The 19,626-nt window shown below is 43.0% G+C and overlaps 1 protein-coding gene across 6 annotated transcripts in view; it reads right to left on the reverse strand.

Moving 5' to 3' along the window:
• Positions 1–1,511: 1,511 nt before the first annotated feature.
• CHRM3 (cholinergic receptor muscarinic 3) overlaps positions 1,512–19,626 on the reverse strand; it is a 518,874-nt gene continuing 500,759 nt past the window's right edge. For all 6 annotated transcript variants that reach the window (XM_059055044.2, XM_067025651.1, XM_067025653.1 and 3 more), the window contains one exon: positions 1,512–3,924. In XM_059055044.2, the coding sequence (XP_058911027.1) occupies positions 2,133–3,905 (1,773 nt within the window). In that variant the 5' untranslated portion in view covers positions 3,906–3,924 and the 3' untranslated portion in view covers positions 1,512–2,132. The remainder of the gene's footprint in view (positions 3,925–19,626) is intronic.

Raw genomic sequence — 19,626 nt, forward strand, 5'->3', positions numbered from 1 at the left:
CTGTTTTTTCTTATTCTTTGGTCAAATGTGGGCCAAAAAAATAATTCTTTCAATTATGCCGATTTGCCTTTTTTTGCCCTTGTCATGTGATTTCAAATACACTGGTGGAGGGTTGCTTTGACCGGTTCCCATCAGGTTTAACTAGAATGGTATTAAACCATTATGTTGAAGTTAAAGTTGACTTTTTATTACCTAGAAAGAGTTAGGTACCTCCTGGCACCAACAGGATGACTTTTTCCTCTTCTTAGCCACAAGAAAGCTCGATATACCCTACCCATTGCTCAAGTGGACCTTAAAGAATCACTTTCAAGGGACACCACCTGCTGAAGACTGAAGAGTAATATTTATCAACATTAAATAGAACTCGGTGAAATATGCATAAATACATCTTCATATAAACATAACACAAAATTAAATAGTTCAGAAACACAGACACCACTGAGTACACTTCCACTGTTGTCAAAATCTGCTGTAAACACCAGCTCACACTGAACACAAAAGCAGCTTCTACCCTGGCTCCGGGTTCACACCACGGAGACCCTGTACAGAGGGAAGATTTCTCTTCAGCCCCCCGCCTCCCGCCCCTCCCACGCCCCACACAGCCCACAAAAGGAAAAAAAAAAAAAGAACCCTAACACCTACAGCAGCAACACAGACGACGGCTACAGTAGCAGCCCTCCCCTCCCCCAAATAGAACAGTTAGCGTTTGGGCCAATTCAGAAGAGAATACAAAAATCACTTTTTAGAAATGTACTAAGGAAATCAATTGGAAGCAATACTTTTCAAAGTGTAACACTTTCTTTAGAGGACTTATGACTTCACAAACCCCACCCATTCCTGGGTAAAGGTTGCACAATGAACACCAGAAAGCACTGGCCCCAGCTAAGTGACAAAAGGTGTAAAAGCCCTTTTTCATGTAAAGATGTCAAGCAGCAAGAAATCGAATCCCGTGTGCTTCTTTGCCCCTCACAAGGTCTCTTCTGCTTTGCCCCATGTAATGCTGTGTATGCCATTCAAACGTGACACTATTATTGAGTTTCAAGCAGGTAAGATAGCAAAGGTTTTGTTTGGAAACATTCAGATTTGGACCATTAAATTCAGACATGTGGATGTGGTTCATTCTTGGAGCTCAGAGGGGCCCCCATTTGATTTAGCTCTGTTGAGGGTGTCCACAAAGGTAACAGCTTACTCAGAGTCTGGTCGAACCTTGGTGCTTATCGGACTCACCAGGCCGACCGCTCCACACAGACCAGCCCAGAGGGCCTGGCTGTTCTCTGCTGCATAGCCTTCCAGAAAACAGCCCTGGTTTCCAAAACACTACACGGGGTTTAAGTTCACCTTTATGTTGGGTTAGGATCCTAGAGAAACGTCAGTCACCAAAGTACTGAAAGAATATATTGCCGGAATAATTTGCCAGTTCAGTGATTCCCGTTATATTATATACACTATGTGTGTGTGCGTGGAATTCACACACATACACACACACACACACACACATATATATATACATATATACTTATGTATCTTTTATTTGTACGAAACTTGAACTGCACAAAACAGTACTTTGCAAGAATCGAGTCCACAAATAGAGTTCAACGACACACCAATGAGAAGACGGGGAGCTCTATTGGGACGAGAAGGTGAGGCTTTGCAACGTACGAAAGAATTTCAGAACCACGGATTCACTAGCCCGACATGTTCCACGTGGGATCTGGATCGACACTTTGGGGGTCCTTGGGAAGAACAGGGCAACTGGGCCAGCTAATTATGCTCACCGAGATTCCAGAGCTAATGGGAATGAAAAGGCCCAGGCAGACCAATTTGGGTATATATAATTGTTATGAAACAATTATTTCTCTCTCTTTAAGAAAAAACAAAGTCTATTTCAGAAGAAATTTCTTCATATTCAGTAATATGCTTATTTATTTATTTTTGGCTGAATTGGTATTTGACTTCTGATATTAAAATGGATTTATTTAATGGATCGGTAAACAGGCAGCTTCTTTCACATCTGGGTGATAAAGACATTTTTTATCAGCGCCAGAAATCACCCCCACCCTCGCCTCACTCCCTCCTAAGGTCTGTGGGTCGATGTGTGCGTTTGGTGACTGCTATTGACAACACACCTCATTCTACAAGGCCTGCTCGGGCACCCGCTTGTGGAAAATGACTGACTGTCTTTGCTGGTACTGCTGCTTACGCCTCTTCCTTTTGTCACACTGGCACAACAGCAGCATCTTGAAAGTGGTTCTGAATGTTTTGTTGCACAGGGCATAGCACACGGGGTTCACGGTGCTGTTGATGTAGCACAGCCAATAGCCCAGATTCCAATAGGTTTTGGGGATGCAGCTGTCACAAAAGGTATTCACCAGAACCATAATATTGTAGGGGGTCCAGGTGATGATGAAGGCAAGCAAGATGGCACTGAGGGTCTGGGCCGCCTTCTTCTCCTTGATGAGGGACATCCGTTTCCGCTTAGTGATCTGGCTTCTGGTCTTTAGAGCAAACCTCTTGGCCAGAGTAGCTTCCTTAAAGGACAGAGGCAGAGTGGCCGTGGTCTTGCCCACTGAGGAGTTGACATCAGAGGCCTTGGCTGTGTCCACAGCTGACTCTAACTGGATGGGAAGCTTGGAGAAGCTTTTCTGAAAACTGCCTCCGTCGTCCATGCTCTTTTGGGCCTGCAGTTTGCTGGCTTTCGTCTCTAAGTCCACTGCCCCCAGCTCCTCCTCCGGCACCTGCAGGTTGTCTGATGAGGGTAATTTGGTGGAGCTGAGGATGGTGCTGTGACCTGGAAGCTTGAGCACGATGGAGTAGATGGCTCTTGTCTCCGAGCCAATGTCCTCCTCATCGGAGGAAGCGGAATTTTCCAGGGAGGCAGCAGCGTCATTGTTATTCCAGCTGTCACTGCTGCTGTGGTCTTGGTCCATATGCTCTGCGCTGGGCTTCCAGCTCTTGGTTGTGAACCAGAAGTGGCAGCGTCCGTACTTCCTCCTGGCTGAGCGTTTCATGCTTTGCTGTTGAAGCTCATAGCTGCTGCAGCTTCGAGAACTACCTGTGGGATGGACAAAGTTCTCGGCCTCTGCCTCTGTCCCAGAGGCCTGCAGCCCAGCAAGCTCTTTGGTACGTTTTTCAGTTTCCTTATAGATCCTCCAGTATAAGATAGTCATAATGGTGACAGGCATATAAAAGGCAGCGATGGCCGTGCCGAAGGTGATGGTGGGCTCACTGAGGAACTGGATGAAACACTCCCCTGGAGGCACAGTTCTCTTCCCAACAAAGTATTGCCAGAACAAGATGGCAGGAGCCCAAAGGATGAAGGAGATGACCCAAGCCAGACCTATCATCACACCAGCTCGCTTTGTTGTTCGTTTGGCTCGGTACGTGAGCGGCCTCGTGATGGAGAAGTACCTGTCAAAGCTAATGACCAGAAGATTCATGACGGAGGCATTGCTAGCCACGTAGTCAATGGAAAGCCAGAGGTCACAGGCCAAGTTCCCTAAAGCCCATCGGTTCATGATGATGTAGGTAGTAAACAGATTCATTGAAATGACCCCAATAATCAGGTCAGCACAGGCCAGACTTAAGAGGAAGTAGTTGTTGACGGTCTTCAGTTGCTTGTTGACCTTGAACGCCACTATGACCAGGATGTTGCCGATGATGGTCACCAAAGCCAGGACGCCCGTTAAGAGTGCAATGAAGACCACTTGCCAGATGGTATGACCTCCCAGAGGGTCACTGGTGGTGCCATTTGGAGAGGAGAAATTCCCAGCTGCCCGAGAAATGTTGTAGCTGCCAAAATGAGTAACTGTGCCCGGGGGCAGCCCTGCATCGGAAGGGCCGTGAATCCAGGAAGAGCTGATGTTCGGAAACAAAGGTGAGGTTGTATTGTTATTGTGCAAGGTCATGGTGACTCTCTGACATAGTCTGGGGAGAAAAGAGAAAAGACGGAGTCAGGACCATTTCTGCCTTCATTGGATTTGTTCTTTGCATTGCATCCTTTAAAAGCAGCACTCCTCCTATTATTGGATAATAGGACCTATATTATAGGCGAACCTGGGAGAGTCCAGCACACCAGTTCATCCCTTTATTTTAAAGCTGAGGAGTCGTCAACTTTATTTCGATAACAATAGATAAATTAAATAAAGGTGAGGAGAACAGGGCAGGCAGAGATCGATTTGTTCAAGGTAGGTAGCACGATTAGCTGGTGACATGCACTGAACATTGCGCTTTTTCTCCACAATTTCCACCTTTCTAAATACAGACCACATACACTTCCGCATGATGTTGTTATCAAACAAAATCTTCCTTCCTTCTCTTTCTTTGAAAAGTAGGGGAAAAATAGTAGATGCGTATATGAGACTCATCCAGCATAGCTTTATCATCACACTACGTGAGAAATTGATCTTATTCATTTGCATTTTATCCACCTGGGCATTTACCTAACCCAGGCTTCCAACATACGCAACTTAAAGGCAATTCCAGCCAGGTAAGCCTCACTGGAATAAGCAACAGCAACCTGGAGCAAGGGGGGGAAATACGCATAAATCACTTTACATTATATTATCTCTTTAACACACAGTTAGAAAAAGTAATGTATTGGTTCCTTGCCATGGCCGGGAACAGTATATGAGGCAGCTATCTTTTGCTTGATAATATGCAGAACCTTGACCAGACTGTTCTGAACTGACCAAACCAGTTTTGAATATTTCTAGTATTTAGATATGTTATTTCTAGCTATGAAAAAGCATGTTAGCACCACACACATTTGCATATAAATAGTTGCAAAACTGCAATTAGTTCTCTTTTTAATTTAATTTTTAAATTTATATAGCAGTATAGTTGATTTCAATGTTGTGTTAGTTTCAGGTGTACAGCAAAAAGGTTCAGTTGCACATACACATATATTCATTCTTTTTCAGATTCTTTTCCCACAGAGGTTATTACAGAGTATTGAGCAGAGTTCCCTGTGCTCTACAGTAGGTCCTTACTAGTTATCTCTTTTGTACATAGTAGTGTGTATATGTCAGTCCCAGTCTCCTAACTTATCCCCCGTCCTGCTGCCACCAACCTTTCCCCTTTGGTAACCATAACTTTGTTTTTGAAGTCTGTGAGTCTGTTTCTGTTTTGTAAGTAAGTTCATTTGCATCACTTCTTTTCTTTGGCAATCAGTTCTTTCAAACACGTGTTACCAAAATAAATAAATAACCAAGAATTGTTACAATGAATGCATCTCTAGTGAGACCCTCTATGCTGTCACGGAAAGCCTTGGTTGAGACCAGCTCCAACGTCTCAGAACATCCAGAGTTTTACTTCCAGGACGCAGCTGACTCAGGGATTCTCACACCACCAATCTCTGTGGACTTTATTCAGTAAATCATTCCTCAACGAGTGTCATTCTAAGAATTCAATGTTTGAGGGCTTCCCTGGTGGTGCAGTGGTTGAGAATCTGCCTGCTAATTCAGGGGACACGGGTTCGAGTCCTGGTCTGGGAAGATCCCACATGCTGCAGAGCAACTAGGCCTGTGAGTCACAACTACTGAGCCTGCGCGTCTGGAGCCTGTGCTCCGCAACAAGAGAGGCCGCGATAGTGAGAGACCCGCGCACTGCGATGAAGAGTGGCCCCCGCTTGCCACAACTAGACAAAGCCCTCGCACAGAAACGAAGACCCAACACAGCAAAAGTAAATAAATTAATTAATAAATTAGAGTGGAGTGTGCCCGGCTAAACACCCCAAAGCTTATGTCTAAAAAAAAAAAAAAAAAAAAAAGAATTCAACGTTTGAGAATCCCAACAAAAATCTATTGAGAACACTTCTGTGTTTTGGCTCTTGGTTAAAATGTTCAGCTGTAAATTCTTACAGTGCAAATCTGTGTACACATGCACATGCTTAAGAGTCCCAAATCAAGCCTTTAGGTATTGCAGGTCAGGGTCTCTCTCAAAGGAGTGTAGTCAGATTCACACACTGCCTTTTGGAAAGAGCTTAGGGTGTAGCAGGAAGATTCTGGAGTCCCAAAGGCATAGGTTCAAATCTTAGTTCAACCACTTCCTGAGGGTGAGATCTTGGGTATTATTTAACCTCTGTGAGTCTCAGTTTCCTCATTGAAAAATGGGAATGAAACATTCTGTATAATGAAATAAATTCAACCTAGAATTCAACGTAAGTGGTGAAAGAAACTTTGTCTCTCATCAAAATGTTTTAATACATGTAAAGTACTTAGACCAGAGTCTGCAGGTAGTACATGCTACATAAGTGTAGTGTCTGCTGTTTTATTATTATTATTATTTTGCTGAACAGTGAACTCACTTTGATGTGGTGGCCAAGATGCTCAGAGGTCAATTTAGCACAATTATAAATGACAGAAGAGAATATTTATTAAACACTTCCTACATGGTACACATTCTGTAAACCATCATATGCACTGTCTCATTTAATCTTTAAAATAACATCATTTTAACAGGAAATCGAGACCCAGAGAGTTAAGTAATCTGTCCAAAGATTCAAGCTAACAAGTGAAGGTAAAGGGGCAGAGATTTACAACCAGATAATCTGAACCTACTGCCTCCTTGTTTAACTGTGGTATTACTCTGTCTCACCACCCGGTCATCCATACAACTAGTCCCTCCTAACTGGTTATAACTCATTATACACCTCTTTAAAGTATAATTGAAGAATATTGAAAAGTGTGTATATGCAGTATATATGTACTGTGTGTGTGTACATACATTCACGGTTGGAAATATGAAGTCACACACACTTTTACATACATAAAATACACTTACATATATTCACTTCAGCACTATTTGCAATAGCAAAATACTGGAAATAGTCTAAATATTATAATGTATTATTCTGTTACAGAGAAGAATAGTTTAAGAACTGTGTAATTCATCACTATTTTCCCATAGATGAAATCTACATTGCACTAATTTCCAATTATAGGTAATTGATGCATTTTTTTTCTTCTTTACTCCTTTTTATTTCTCTGGGTTTTATTAGGTGTTGTCAGCTCATCTATACTTCCACCTCCCTCTCAGTGAGGGGATGTCCATATCTGGGAAGTGCTACATGCTGTTTGGGGTACTCACACTTATGGTTTCTTCCAAGATACATGTATGGAAAGTCTATCTGCTGTCTCCTCTCCACCCAGATCCCAGTTCACCTTAGTTGTAAAGATGTTTGCCTTGGAATCCCCCCATCACACTTGCAACTACATATATGAATGAGATCAGCCTTGTCTTTAATGAGACACCTCTGCTCAATGTGCCATCTCTGAGGTTAGTAACCACTTTTCTACTAGGAGGTCTAGGATCCCTCTCCAATGTCCTCTACTACATATGTTCAGATAAGGATTACTTTTTTCTGTTTTGCATTTTCACCCTTACTCATGTATTTCTCTTTTTCCTGCACCATACCCTTGCTAAGTTTTTATATACAGACAGGCTCCAGCTTAATGATGTTTAGACTTGATTTTTCAACTTTACGATGATACAAAAGTGACATGCATTCCAGTGGAAACCATACTTTGAATTTTGATCTCTTCTCCAGGTGAGTGATACAAGTTACAACAGTCTCTCGTGATGCTGGGCAGTGGCAGAGAGCCGCAGCTTTCAATCAGCTACACGATCACAAGGGTAAACAACCGATACACTTACAACCATTCTGTACCCAGACCACCATTCTGGTTTTCACTTTCAGTACAGTATTCAGTAAGTAACATGAGCTATTCAACACTTTGTTATGAAGTAGGCTCTGTGTGAGAGGGAATGTGGGGGAATGGAGACAGTATGATCATCATGGCCTCTCAAACCTGGATCTAGCCATTCCTCAAGTCAACTCTGCCTCTTTGAACTTGCCAGTTATGTAACCCAACCATTTCCTCTGCTGCCTGGGCTACCTGAGAAAGGTTACTGTCATCTGCACCTGAAAGGATCCTTATTAACATAACTGTCATCAGCTACATCAGCACTCATTAAGATTGGTGACACTGAATTCAATAAGTCAAAACTCTGCCTTCCAAGGACTTACACCTTAGATGAGATACAGGACATGGATAACATAAGTTTAAAAACACGTAGTTTTTAAGGAAACATCACATTGTTCACTGCAAATAACACATTATGTCTGTACAAATTAATATCAATTTATTTTGCTCAGTTGACCGATAATAGTGAAGAATATAAGTAGGAATTTTGGAAATAAGCCGGAGATCAATTCTCTCTTTCAGTTCATTTCTGTGAATCGTGAGGGCAATACACGTTATACAATATTCCAGTCAATTATGCTTTGTTGGAATGCAGAATATAAAAGAAACCAGAATTGAGGAAAGACATCTGCACTTAGGACCAGCTTTCTATAATGGGTTGATTAAATACCTGTCCTGGTGTTTCTGGTATCTAGGGGTATCTTGACTCATCACCAGAAAACCTGTGAACCACAAATTGTTAGGTGATCTTTGACCTGAAATCTCTGGCATACTTACCAGTAGCCATAGTTCTTTTTATAATTCAACATTAATTCACTATCTAATATCACTTAAAAGTTTCAGATACTGTGTGCATTAGCACTATGCCTGAAAAAACAATGTACATACTTTAATTAAAAAATAATGCTGTTGGAAAAATGGCACTGATAGACTTGCTTGATGCAGGGTTGCTACAAACTTTCAATTTGTTAAAAATGCAATTATCTGTGAAGAGCAGTAAAGCTAAGTGCAATAAAACAAGATATGTCTTTACTGGCCTAAACAGAGACTAATGTAACCAGAAATAAATCCGTGTATATACAGTCAACTGGTCTTTAAATACTCTAGTAGAGACAGAGCTTTGAGATAAGGTCTTTTGAGCTGCAAACACATTGATCTTTGAGCTTTAAGGGATGGTGCAGTGGCCTAAACATTAGGCAAATAAGAAAGATCTCCCTCCCCCAACCTTCACTCAGGTTCCTGTACCTGAGACATTTTCCATCACCTTTTCTCTGGGCTCCATGCCACTGTGCCATATTCATCTCATAGAAAGGATCCTCCCATTCTGGAGGCTTGACAATTGAGGTCTTGTTAGTACACAGTATGACATGAGAAGAACCTGATCAAAAGTTCATAAGGTCTCAACACAGAATATCTAAAAGTTCTTATTAGACATGATAGTCACCCAATGCCTTTCTTCCTGTACAGCTATCATTTCATAAGTAATATGTGACTCCCTAAGAATTAGGGGTTCTAGTTGAGACCGAGATGAAACGATAAACCTGGACTAAATGTATTCTGTTTAAGGTGCTTTTTCTGAGAAAGGGATGTCATATCTATGCTCCATGCTCTTTTCCTCATCCTGACTCAACAGCCTATATGCCGTACAGTTAGTATATTTTGAGTCAAGGGAGTTCATGGTTAGTGCTCACTGAATTGACTTATGTTGGTGAGGAGAGCTAAGGGAAACATTGCTTTTTAATGCTCAGGAAGAAACAGGTGGTGGGAACAGGGAGGCCTGTAAGCCTGCTGACCTTAGTACTTTGTAAGTGGTGCCAGGCAGGAGTTCTAGGAATGCAGCTTGCATAAGGGCAAATGGGGTTATCACATAGGAGCAGAAGGGGGCAGGGGGTGGCTCTAGATCCGCTCTGGGATTTACAGCAGGTTCCTGCCCAGGGTGGGAGCTGGGGGCTGTGAGGTCCCTGGGACATTCAGGGCATTGCTACTGAAGTGGTGAAGGCCCAGCCCCCAGGCAAGGAGCTCAAAACTGAACATGATCCTGCTGGTGGGCGAGAAGAGCACCTTCCAGAGCCCTCCTGGATTCTGGGAGGAGGGTCAGCCTTCCATGTGGGTTAGTTACAACTCTGTACATATAGGATGGTTCCTGATTTCATCTTTGAGTATATATAGATTTCCAGACCGTTTTCACTTCATTCCCTCTAGAAGCACAAACAGAATTGATTCACTTAGTTTTTCAAAATGTAAGCCGGGAGCCAATTAGTGGGCCAGCATGAGAATAAAAAAGAAAAGGAAATAAACAGAATTGAATGGGACATAGCAGAACACGAACCACATAATAACAGTACTGTTTCATAAAAGTTCTGATTAGCGCATGTGCACACACACACCCACACATTCAATATATAGTCATGATGTAAAGTGTATTTTGCACTGTGGGTCACATTCAACAATGTTTGAAAACCACTACAGTTGATAGTTTGACATCTTTTTAAAATTTAAAAGGAGAAAGTGAAGGAGAAAATATGAAAGAATAATTTGAGAGTACTAAGTTTAGAGGAAAGCGAAGGACACTCATGAGAAATTAACTCCCTTCCCCCTAGTTATGGAATAAAATTTTTCTGGGATTATAAATCTGTAAAATATACAGATAACTTAAAAAAATGTTTAAATATCTGATATGAAAATGCATGTGCAAGTTATTAGAGAGTCCTAAAAGGCCAATATAAATCTGAAGCCTTTGTCTAAATGAATTCTACCTCTATTATTATTATTATTTTAATCATGAAGGCTCAGGGAAAAAAAGGAAAAATATCTTGCAATTCACAATCATGCTTTTTTCTAAGACCAATTATTTAGTGCTTCTTCCATATTCGAAATCTGGTATGCATCATGTTGCAGGGCTTGTTTCGGGTCTCTCTTGGACTGCGTTCTTTGCTAAGAGTGTCTCTGTTTTCTGTGATAATTCATCACAGTATTCAACAGCTAAAATGACGTTTCCTGAAACTCGCTTGGTCGGGCACAGGAAATGCCAACGCCGACCACTAGGTGGCAGAGCTGACTCGGAGAACAACCTCTCCAGCAGGCGCCAAAGCGCCGCCTGTTTCCCCAGGCTGGTGATGGGGAAACTTCAGCTTAGTTCAGTCATGCAGTCCGTGAAGGATATCAAACAGGGTCAACACACGCTTGGCAATCAAACATGTCTTTAAAGGGCATCCAACCTTTTCAGACGTGCACAGTCAGAATCAAACTTTGTGAACTCAGCTCGTGTTATTCATTTCAAGCCGCAGGGAGGACAGATGTGCCCTAATATGGTGCAGTCACTCCTGGTGCAAAACAGAACATCCCAGAAGCCAAAACTGGAACAGAATTCCATGTAAAAAGGACAAAGCTTGTTTTCAAAAAGTGGATGCATTGTGCTGCTTCCCTTGGTTGCTGCCTTTCATATGTTTTATTCAGTTTGACAACAAAAATGAAGGCTGCTTGGAAAAGCACTTGCATCAGCACTGCCTAGGCATAGCAGTTGCTACTGAAATAACATGGTTTTTACCTTAAAAACAAAAGCCTAAATGGGACTAATGATTATCTCCCTCAGTACTCTCAAGGCTTTGTTATTAGAGTTTCTAGAGGAATGTCAAGAAATGAAAAACAGAGGTGAAGCAGTTCTTTTTAAATATCTGAGGGCTTCCCTGGTGGCGCAGTGGCTAAGAATCCGCCTGCCAATGCAGGGGACGCAGGTTCGAGCCCTGGTCCGGGAAGACCCCACATGGCGCGGAGCAACTAAGCATGGGTGCTACAACTACTGAGCTTGTGCTCTAGAGCCTGCGAGCCACAGCTACTGAGCCCATGTGCCACAACTACTAAGCCCACACGCCTACAGCCTGTGCTCCACAACAAGAGAAGCCACCGCAATGTGAAGCCCGTGCACTGCAACAAAGAGTAGCCCCCGCTCGCCGCAACTAGAGGAAGCCCGCCGTAGCAACGAAGACCCAACACAGCCAAAACTAAAAATAAATTTAAAAATAAATAAATAAATATCTGTAAGCCCACTTTGCCCACAGGAGTCCATGCACTCCCCATGCAGTCCTTTTCTGAGGGAAAAAGAGGGACAGAGTGCAGCTGGACTCTGTTCCACTGCAAACTTTTATGACCTAAGGTACGTTCAGTATGGCTTCCACATTCTGCAAATTCATTGTTATTTATTAATATTTTGAAGACCATGCTTTTGTAATGTTATTAGAGCTAACATAATTGTAGAAATAATTCTGATTGGAAATCTTTTTACTGAAAACAGTCATTTGGGCTAAATATTTCTTACATCTCCGTTTACATGCTGAAAGGACACCTGGGAAGAAAGTTCTTCTGGCTTGATTTTGACTTCTTGTGATTAAGTTAGAGTAGCTATGATTTTTTTCAAGGTCCATATTTATCAGAGTATTTATTTTTGTATCTGGACATAGTCCATACATGTGATTTCCTTTTAAACTTCAGCCTACATGTGTCCTGCCCAATTCACACATGTACAGAAGACTGTTTGCAAAGAAAGTAGAAGTAAGCAGGAGACACGTAGAAAACAGTGTAACAAGCCCTGCCATGATGCATTAGGGTCAGAAACATACTGATTCTGCCACATGGGCACATTATCTGAGTCCTCTGATCCTGCTTCCTCATCTATAAAATGAGGGTTATCATACTAGAGGATTGGATAGAATGTGTAGAAAACACTCAGTATAGTCTGACGGGTCCATGGCAGTTTCTCAAAAATGGTTAAGACTAATTGAGTAATTTTCTATGACTGTTTGATTTTATAGATTGGTGCTTTTCAAGGCTAACAAGAGCTGACATTTGTTGAGTATAAAACACTTGTTGGGTTGAGGTCTCAACCCAGGGTGACTCTGTCTCCATTTGGCAATGTCTGCGGACATTTCTTGTCACAATTTGGGGAGAACGTGCTACTGGCATATAGCATGTAGAGGCCAGGGATGCTGATAAACATCCTACAATGCACCAGACAAGCCCCTACAATAGAGAATTATCCAGCCCAAGAGGTCAATAGTGCTGAAGTTGAGAAACTCTACTATAAAGAAAGAGAGTAGAGATTCAAAAAATGTTGCAATGTTCCATTTGCCAGGATAATCTGGAAAATGTCCTGGCACTCACATACCTGGCATACTCTAAGTCTCTTCCAGAATCAGCTCCCATTTAATTTCTCTGGAAATCACACTCTCCCCACTCCCCCTGAGGATGAATCTCACATTCATTTATTTGGCTCTTCAATCATTATTTCAGACAGTCAATGTGTCTGAGTGCTTACTGCAGGCCTTATGTGGAAGACAGAGTTCTTGCTGTCTAGGAACCACATGGAGACACCATCAACTAAACAAAATCACTGCAATAGAAGGAGAAAGGCGAGGCTATTTTGTGAGTTTGAGGAATATAACTCCAGGCTGCCATGCAGTAAAAGGAGAACAAAGCATTCCGAAGGGAGGACATAGACTATTCAAAGTCCAACGCCCAGCGGTCCTGCACGCCCTGCACATCCTCCCATCCAAGCCCACAGCATTTCAACTTGTCTCCCTCACTACACTGAAGATTCCATCTTCTGCTACTCAACTCTTTCCTCTGACATCTAGCACAATTTCCTTCCCAGAGTAGACCCAGAACTATTGTCTCCACCCCAGCATTACTGAGATTAACACTGTTATACTTTGGACAGGAGAACTGATAAAGGCTCAAGGAGATAAGCTTGGAGAAGGTAAAGGCGGCAGGAAGGAAGAAACACATTGTATTTGCAACAGGCTGGGGGCTCCAGCTGTAGGGAAGGCTGACAAACTTCTCTGGGATTCTCAAAGTGACCTCAGATATGGTGGCATTTGGCTGGGAATGACTCAAGAAAAGAGTTTGGTGGAATACATCTTTCAGGACTGGAAGAATGTGAGAGAGGAGTCTTCCCTTGATCACCAGGCCATTGCCTAGGGGCGGCTTCGGCCTCTTCCACCTAAGAAAAAGAGAGATGGGTTCTCAAATAACCACACCCTCTCTTTGAAGGTTCATCTGGTAGTCGGCACAATACAAACACAAGAGTTTTCCGGAAAAACAAGCATCATATAATACACAAATTTTGTAATCACTCTTTGCTGCCCTTGAATGTACTCTGGACCTCATACCCTTAACACTTGTCACACACCCTAATGGCACTGGGAGTCCTGCAAGGTGGTACCCTGGGTTTGAGTCCTAGCTCACTGTTCACCCAGCTGTCGCATCTCCGATTAGTTATGAAAGCTCGGAAACTCTCAGTCTCCACATACACCAGAAAATTAAGAATAGTAATAGCAGTAATACCGTATGGTTGTTAAGTAGATTCAGTGAGGTGACAGGTGAAGCATCTGATACAACTGCCATCACTCAATAGATGTTTTATAAGTGGGAGACCCCTCCTCTCTCACTTCATCCTCACACCCAGAACTGGGGTCCCTGGTGTTCCCGGTGAATTTGAGGTTCTTGATGTCTAATCGCAGAAAGAATTCAGTGAGAAACAAAATGATAGGTAAGAAGTAGATTTTTTTAAACAGAAACACAATACACAGAGTGTGGGCCATCTCAGAAGGCAAGAGGCCTTGGGAGAAACACGGTGTGGTTAGTTTTTATAGGCTGGGTAATTTCATAGGCTAATGAGTGGGAGGATTATGCCAATTATTTCAGGGAAGGGGTGGAGATTTCCAGGAATTGGGCCACTGCCCACTTTTTGGCCTTTGGTAGTTAGCCTCAGAACTGTCATGGCACTGGTGGGTGTGTCATTTAGCTAATGTATTACAATGAGCATATAATGAGGCTCAAGGTCCACTGGAAGTCGAATATTCTGCCATCTTGGACCTAGTTGGTTCTACCCAGTTTTTGTCATGTCCTATAGCTATGTCATTCTTTTAAAGGTTGTGCCCTGCCCCCTTCCCTCCTCTTTCAGTAGATGGGCCTCAGGGAATTGCCAAAGTCTACACCCCTTTTTCCTTGTCTGACCTTAACCAATGCTGTACCTGCTTAGGCAGATTCTCAGAGGACCCTAACTGCTTCAGTGAAGAATTGCAGGCCCTGACTCTTTCCTTGGACTTACCTGGAAGAATGTAAATATTGTCCTTTCCCACTGCTGCACCAGTGAGGAAAAGGCCCGAATTTGGGCACAGGCTACATGTTGCCCAACCACATAGAAACCCTGTGACAGCAGTACCTCTAATAGATCCCAATTGGGAGTATCAACCAGGCCAGCCTGGTATCACTAGTAGGGATCACGTGATCCTTTGCCTCACTTAAGGGATGAAACGATGCATAATTAAACCTGTTAACTATGATAAGGTTAAAGAGATCACCCAAGGCCAAGATGAAAATCCAGCCCTATTTCAGGCCCGATTGGTAGATACCCTCAGAAAGTATACGGATGTAGACCCAAATACTTTCGAGGGACACACTGTATTTGCAACTCACTTCATTAGCCAATCAGCCCCTGACATCTGTTGGAAGCTTCAAAAGCTTGCCATGGGGTCCCAAACCCCTCTGAAGCTTCTTATTGACATAGCCTTCAGTATTTTAACAGTAGAGACCAGGCTGAGGAGGAAAAGAAGGAACAGCGTGACTTAAGGAAGGAATGACAGGAAGCCAGGCTTTTGGCAGCCATCATGACAAGACCTAACCCACCACCTGATTACCCCAAAAGTACTCCCAGAAGACCTCCGCCAAGGAAGGGAGCCTTTCTCAGCTGTGGGAGTCCTGAACCCTGGAGCAAGGAAAGCACAGGAAACAGGTCCCAGCCTACACCCCAAATGCCATGCCCACTCTGCAAGAAGATATGCCACTGGAAGAGGAAATGCCCCCAGCACTGAAGGGAGTGAGGAAATTCCCCCACGCCAGTCATGACAGTGGTTGACTGATGGGAGATGGGACCTCCCAAGGCTCCCGAGGAGACTGTCATCATCACACGGGAGGAACCACGGGTGACCACTGATGTAGCAGATAAGCTTGTCCAATTTCTAGTGGACACGAGAGCCACTTACTCTGTCCTGCTGTCTCATGCTAGGCCCCTTGCCCCTAAACCTGCTCTATCGTTGGGGTCAGGGGAAAGCCAAAACTAAAATATTTCACCACCCCTCTACCTTGCACCTGGGGAAAGACTCTTATAACTCACAAGTTTCTTGTCATGCCTGAATGTCCCAGCCCATTATTGGGGAGGAATTTTCTCTCAGCCTTGGGGGTAACTCTTACACTCTCTCTGAAGACCAAAGCCAAGGAGTGTTTTTGGCTGGACTATGTATTATACAAGACACAGAAAGTCCAACCCAAAATATTCCCCCAGAAATTGAAAAATTTATAGATCTGCAGGCCTGGGATCAGGGAATCCCAGGGAGGACAAAGTTCGTCACTCCTATAAAAATCACCTTAAAGGAACCTAATAACTTCCCTTCCAGGCACCAACACCCCATAAAACCAGAGGTTTGACAAGGCCTCCAACCCCTAATCTCAAATTAAATATGAGCTCTCATTAAATATGAGCTTTTGGTGCCATGCCAATCTCTCTGTAATACTCCAATCCTACCTGGTCTTCTCAGGAACCCTCATCTCTGCCATCTTTATAAAATGCAAATTTTGCAAAAGGGAGTAAAGTAATTTAGAACTAGACTTGTCAAGTATAAGTAGAAATCCTAAGTGTCTTTTCTGTAAACATTAGTAAAAAGGGTTTAGCCATCTAGACAGGTGACCTTGATTTGTTCCATCTGCCAGAAGCCCAATTTGAATCCAACTCTTTGTAACTGATGGGTTTTACATTGTACCTGACTCAGGGCTGAAATTTTGAAAAGAGAACTATGAGGTCTATCGGTTTGATTGTGTGTTCATATGTATCTATATGTGTTTTAAATGTATGGTATTACCAAAATTAATTAGTAAAAGAGCTCTACTTAATTGACTTAATTAAGTGCTTATATAAAAACTCAGAAATACAAAACTGGCCAAAATGAATTTCAGGTTCATGTCATCTGGGAAATATTCAATACTAAACTGATATCTGGTATTAAAGGTGGCTTAAGCTTGTTGGTCTGATTAATACAGACACGTCTTTACAGTCATCAATGTTAAATATAGTACTTCTATTGTACCTAAGTTTACTAGAGGTCAAATAAAACCTTATTACTGTATATCTGGCAAATCTGTTAGCAAGAAAAGTACTCAAAATGGAAAAAAAAAAACTTTTAAGAAAAGTAGGATGTGTGTTTTCAGTAAAGAAAGTATGAGGAATGGAACTGCATTTTATTAAGTGAAAAGGAAGTAGGTCTGACTTAGAGCTGGCTGTTTCTGGATGGAAAAATAAAGTGATGGATACAGAAAGTGATGAAAGGTTTGTAGAAAGTGGACCCTGAGAAAAGAGTTGTGCATGATCAGGATTTTCTAAGATTGAATTACATCTAGTCAGGTAAATGGATTTTGTTGGAAATGGGCTAGGACAAGACTGCATTTGGTTTCTCCCTCCAAAGTATTCTTGAAATGCTGCCTTTGACAAGAGATTGTGTGAGTTTCTTTGCCTTTAAGTGATTTGTATTTGCTTTTGAGATCTCTTGTGACTGGTTGAGAAATAAGTGTTGTCTCACAGTGCCCTATGATCTTATTTGACCAAGTGTTTTAAAACTTTTTGACAAATTTCCCATATATCAAATTTTAATTAAAGTTCTTTTGATTTCCAGCTAACTTTGGGAAGCTTTAGGGGGGCCCTGAGGTATCCCAAAGAAAAATATTTAACTAGGATTATTTGGTATGTTAACTTAAATGTAATCATTTGTAATTCTGGTTACTGTAACTAAGGTTCTTTATCAATTACACTGTAATCAGATGTTTAATCATGCCTTTTAAGTCTTTTGTCATTTTTAGATATTTCATACTGTGATGCTGTTACAAAAAGTACTTCATCATCAAGAAGATCCACAGAAAGGCTATGGAAACAGTTACAACAGTTCCACATCAAGAAGATGGCTGTGTGAGGCTTCCAGCCCATACAGACTTAAAACAAGGAGTTGTTCTGCCCCTGGGGCCCCTAGATCAGGCATACAGAGGTTTTTACTCCCTGACAGGCAGGGTTGATGCCCCTACTCAGCACTGAAGCAGTTAGAGAAGATGGACTGTCACTCCTCTGCTTCCCATAAGAATATGGGAGTAAAATCTCTGGGGGAGGGAATGAAACAGGAGGGAAGGGGTCGGGGCACAACCTTTAAAAGAATGACATAGCCATAGGACATGACAAAAACTGGTCAGAAACAACTAGGTCCAAAATGGCAGAATATTCGACTTCCAGTGGACCTTGAGCCTCATCACATGCTCCTTGTAATACATTAGCTAAATGACACACCCACCAGCGTCATGACAGTTCTGAGGCTAACCACAAAAGGCCAAAAAGTGGGCAGTGGCCCAATTCCTGGAAATCTCCACTCCCTCCCGGAAATAATTGGAATAATCCTCCCACTCATTAGCCTATGAAATTACCCAGCCCATAAAAACTAACCACGCCATGTTTCTCCCAAGGCCTCTTGACTTCTGAGATGGCCCACACTCTGTCTGTGGAGTGTTTGTCTCTAAGTAAATCCACTTCTTACCTATAACTTTGTCTCTCACTGAATTCTGTCTGCAATGAGACATCAAGAACCTCAAATTCACCAGGAACACTACTACTTCCTGAAGGGGGCAAAGAGGCTCTGGCTGCATTTCTGGTATGGAAGCATAAAGAGGCTTATAGGGCAGTAGGGCAGGGGAGAGACTGAAGATGGTAGAAGAGTATTGGGGGTTGGGTCCTCTGTCTGGGGCTCCTGTTCTTCTGGGTGCCACTAGACAGGGCTTTTGTGTAGCCTGAATGGGTCCCAGCTGGCAAGGCTCCCTAACGTAGGACTCGCATAGCTCCAGGTTTTCTCTTAGGGCCATAAAAGCCTGTATGTAAGGAACTTCTGTCCATTTCCCCTGTGTTTTGCAAAAGATGTCTAGCTGTAGGATGGTACTATAGTTGAGGCTCACATTTTCTGGCCAGGCCTCATCATCCTCAAGTTTATATTGGGGCCAGACTTCATCATAAAAGAAAATGAGCTTTTTTTGTTTTAAATAATCTAGAGAAAATTTGTCCCAGTGACTCAAAATGCACCTGAGGGGTGAGTCCTTGGGGATGGAGGAGGTGTTCCCCATCGTTCCTTCAGGGAGAGAATGCTCCTGTACCAGAGAGGAGCACTAGCATTAAGAGGTCCCATAGGGGCTAAGACAGGACTGGTTCCAGGTGTCCCCATTCCTCTAGTCCTGTTGACTTTATCCACAATGTGGGTTAGCTACTTCCCCATGTGGCAGTCTTTTTGGCCCCAGCATTCTGGGGCACGTGTCCTATCCTGGCATCTGCAGTACCCAGGATAAGTGACCTTCCTGAATGTTTCTCTATAGATTCTATAGATTAATCCCTGTATTCTGGGATATGTTCCCCTGGAATGGACATCCTCATGGTTCTAGGACCTATTTAAGTCCCAGCCTTTTTCAGCCTTTTTCTCTACAAAGGTGGTAAGTTTCGGAAAACAGGCACTGGCCATCAAGGGAGATGGTTTGTGAAAAAGGAAAAAAACCCTCTCTTTTCCATTTCTTTTTGTGGGTGGCACCCCTGGGGCCTTGGTGCGATCCTCGCCCTCGCCCCCCCCCCCATTCCCACATGTGCTCTGGCCAGTGGGCAGTGGGGCTGGGTGCAGGGGCGGATATGGCAGCTGAAGTGGAGGCACTGTGACTGTAGTTAGGGGGATGGAAGGCCCCATGACGCTGGAAGGACACTCCCAATCTCGCGACCCTGGGGAGGCAAGCACAGCAAATTCGGGTCATTTCCCAAGCATGTATCCCCGGGCGCGGTCATGTGTGTGACCCACCAAGCTTGAGT

This window comes from Kogia breviceps, chromosome 2, assembly GCF_026419965.1.
Source record: "Kogia breviceps isolate mKogBre1 chromosome 2, mKogBre1 haplotype 1, whole genome shotgun sequence".
Classification (NCBI taxonomy): Eukaryota; Metazoa; Chordata; class Mammalia; order Artiodactyla; family Physeteridae; genus Kogia; species Kogia breviceps.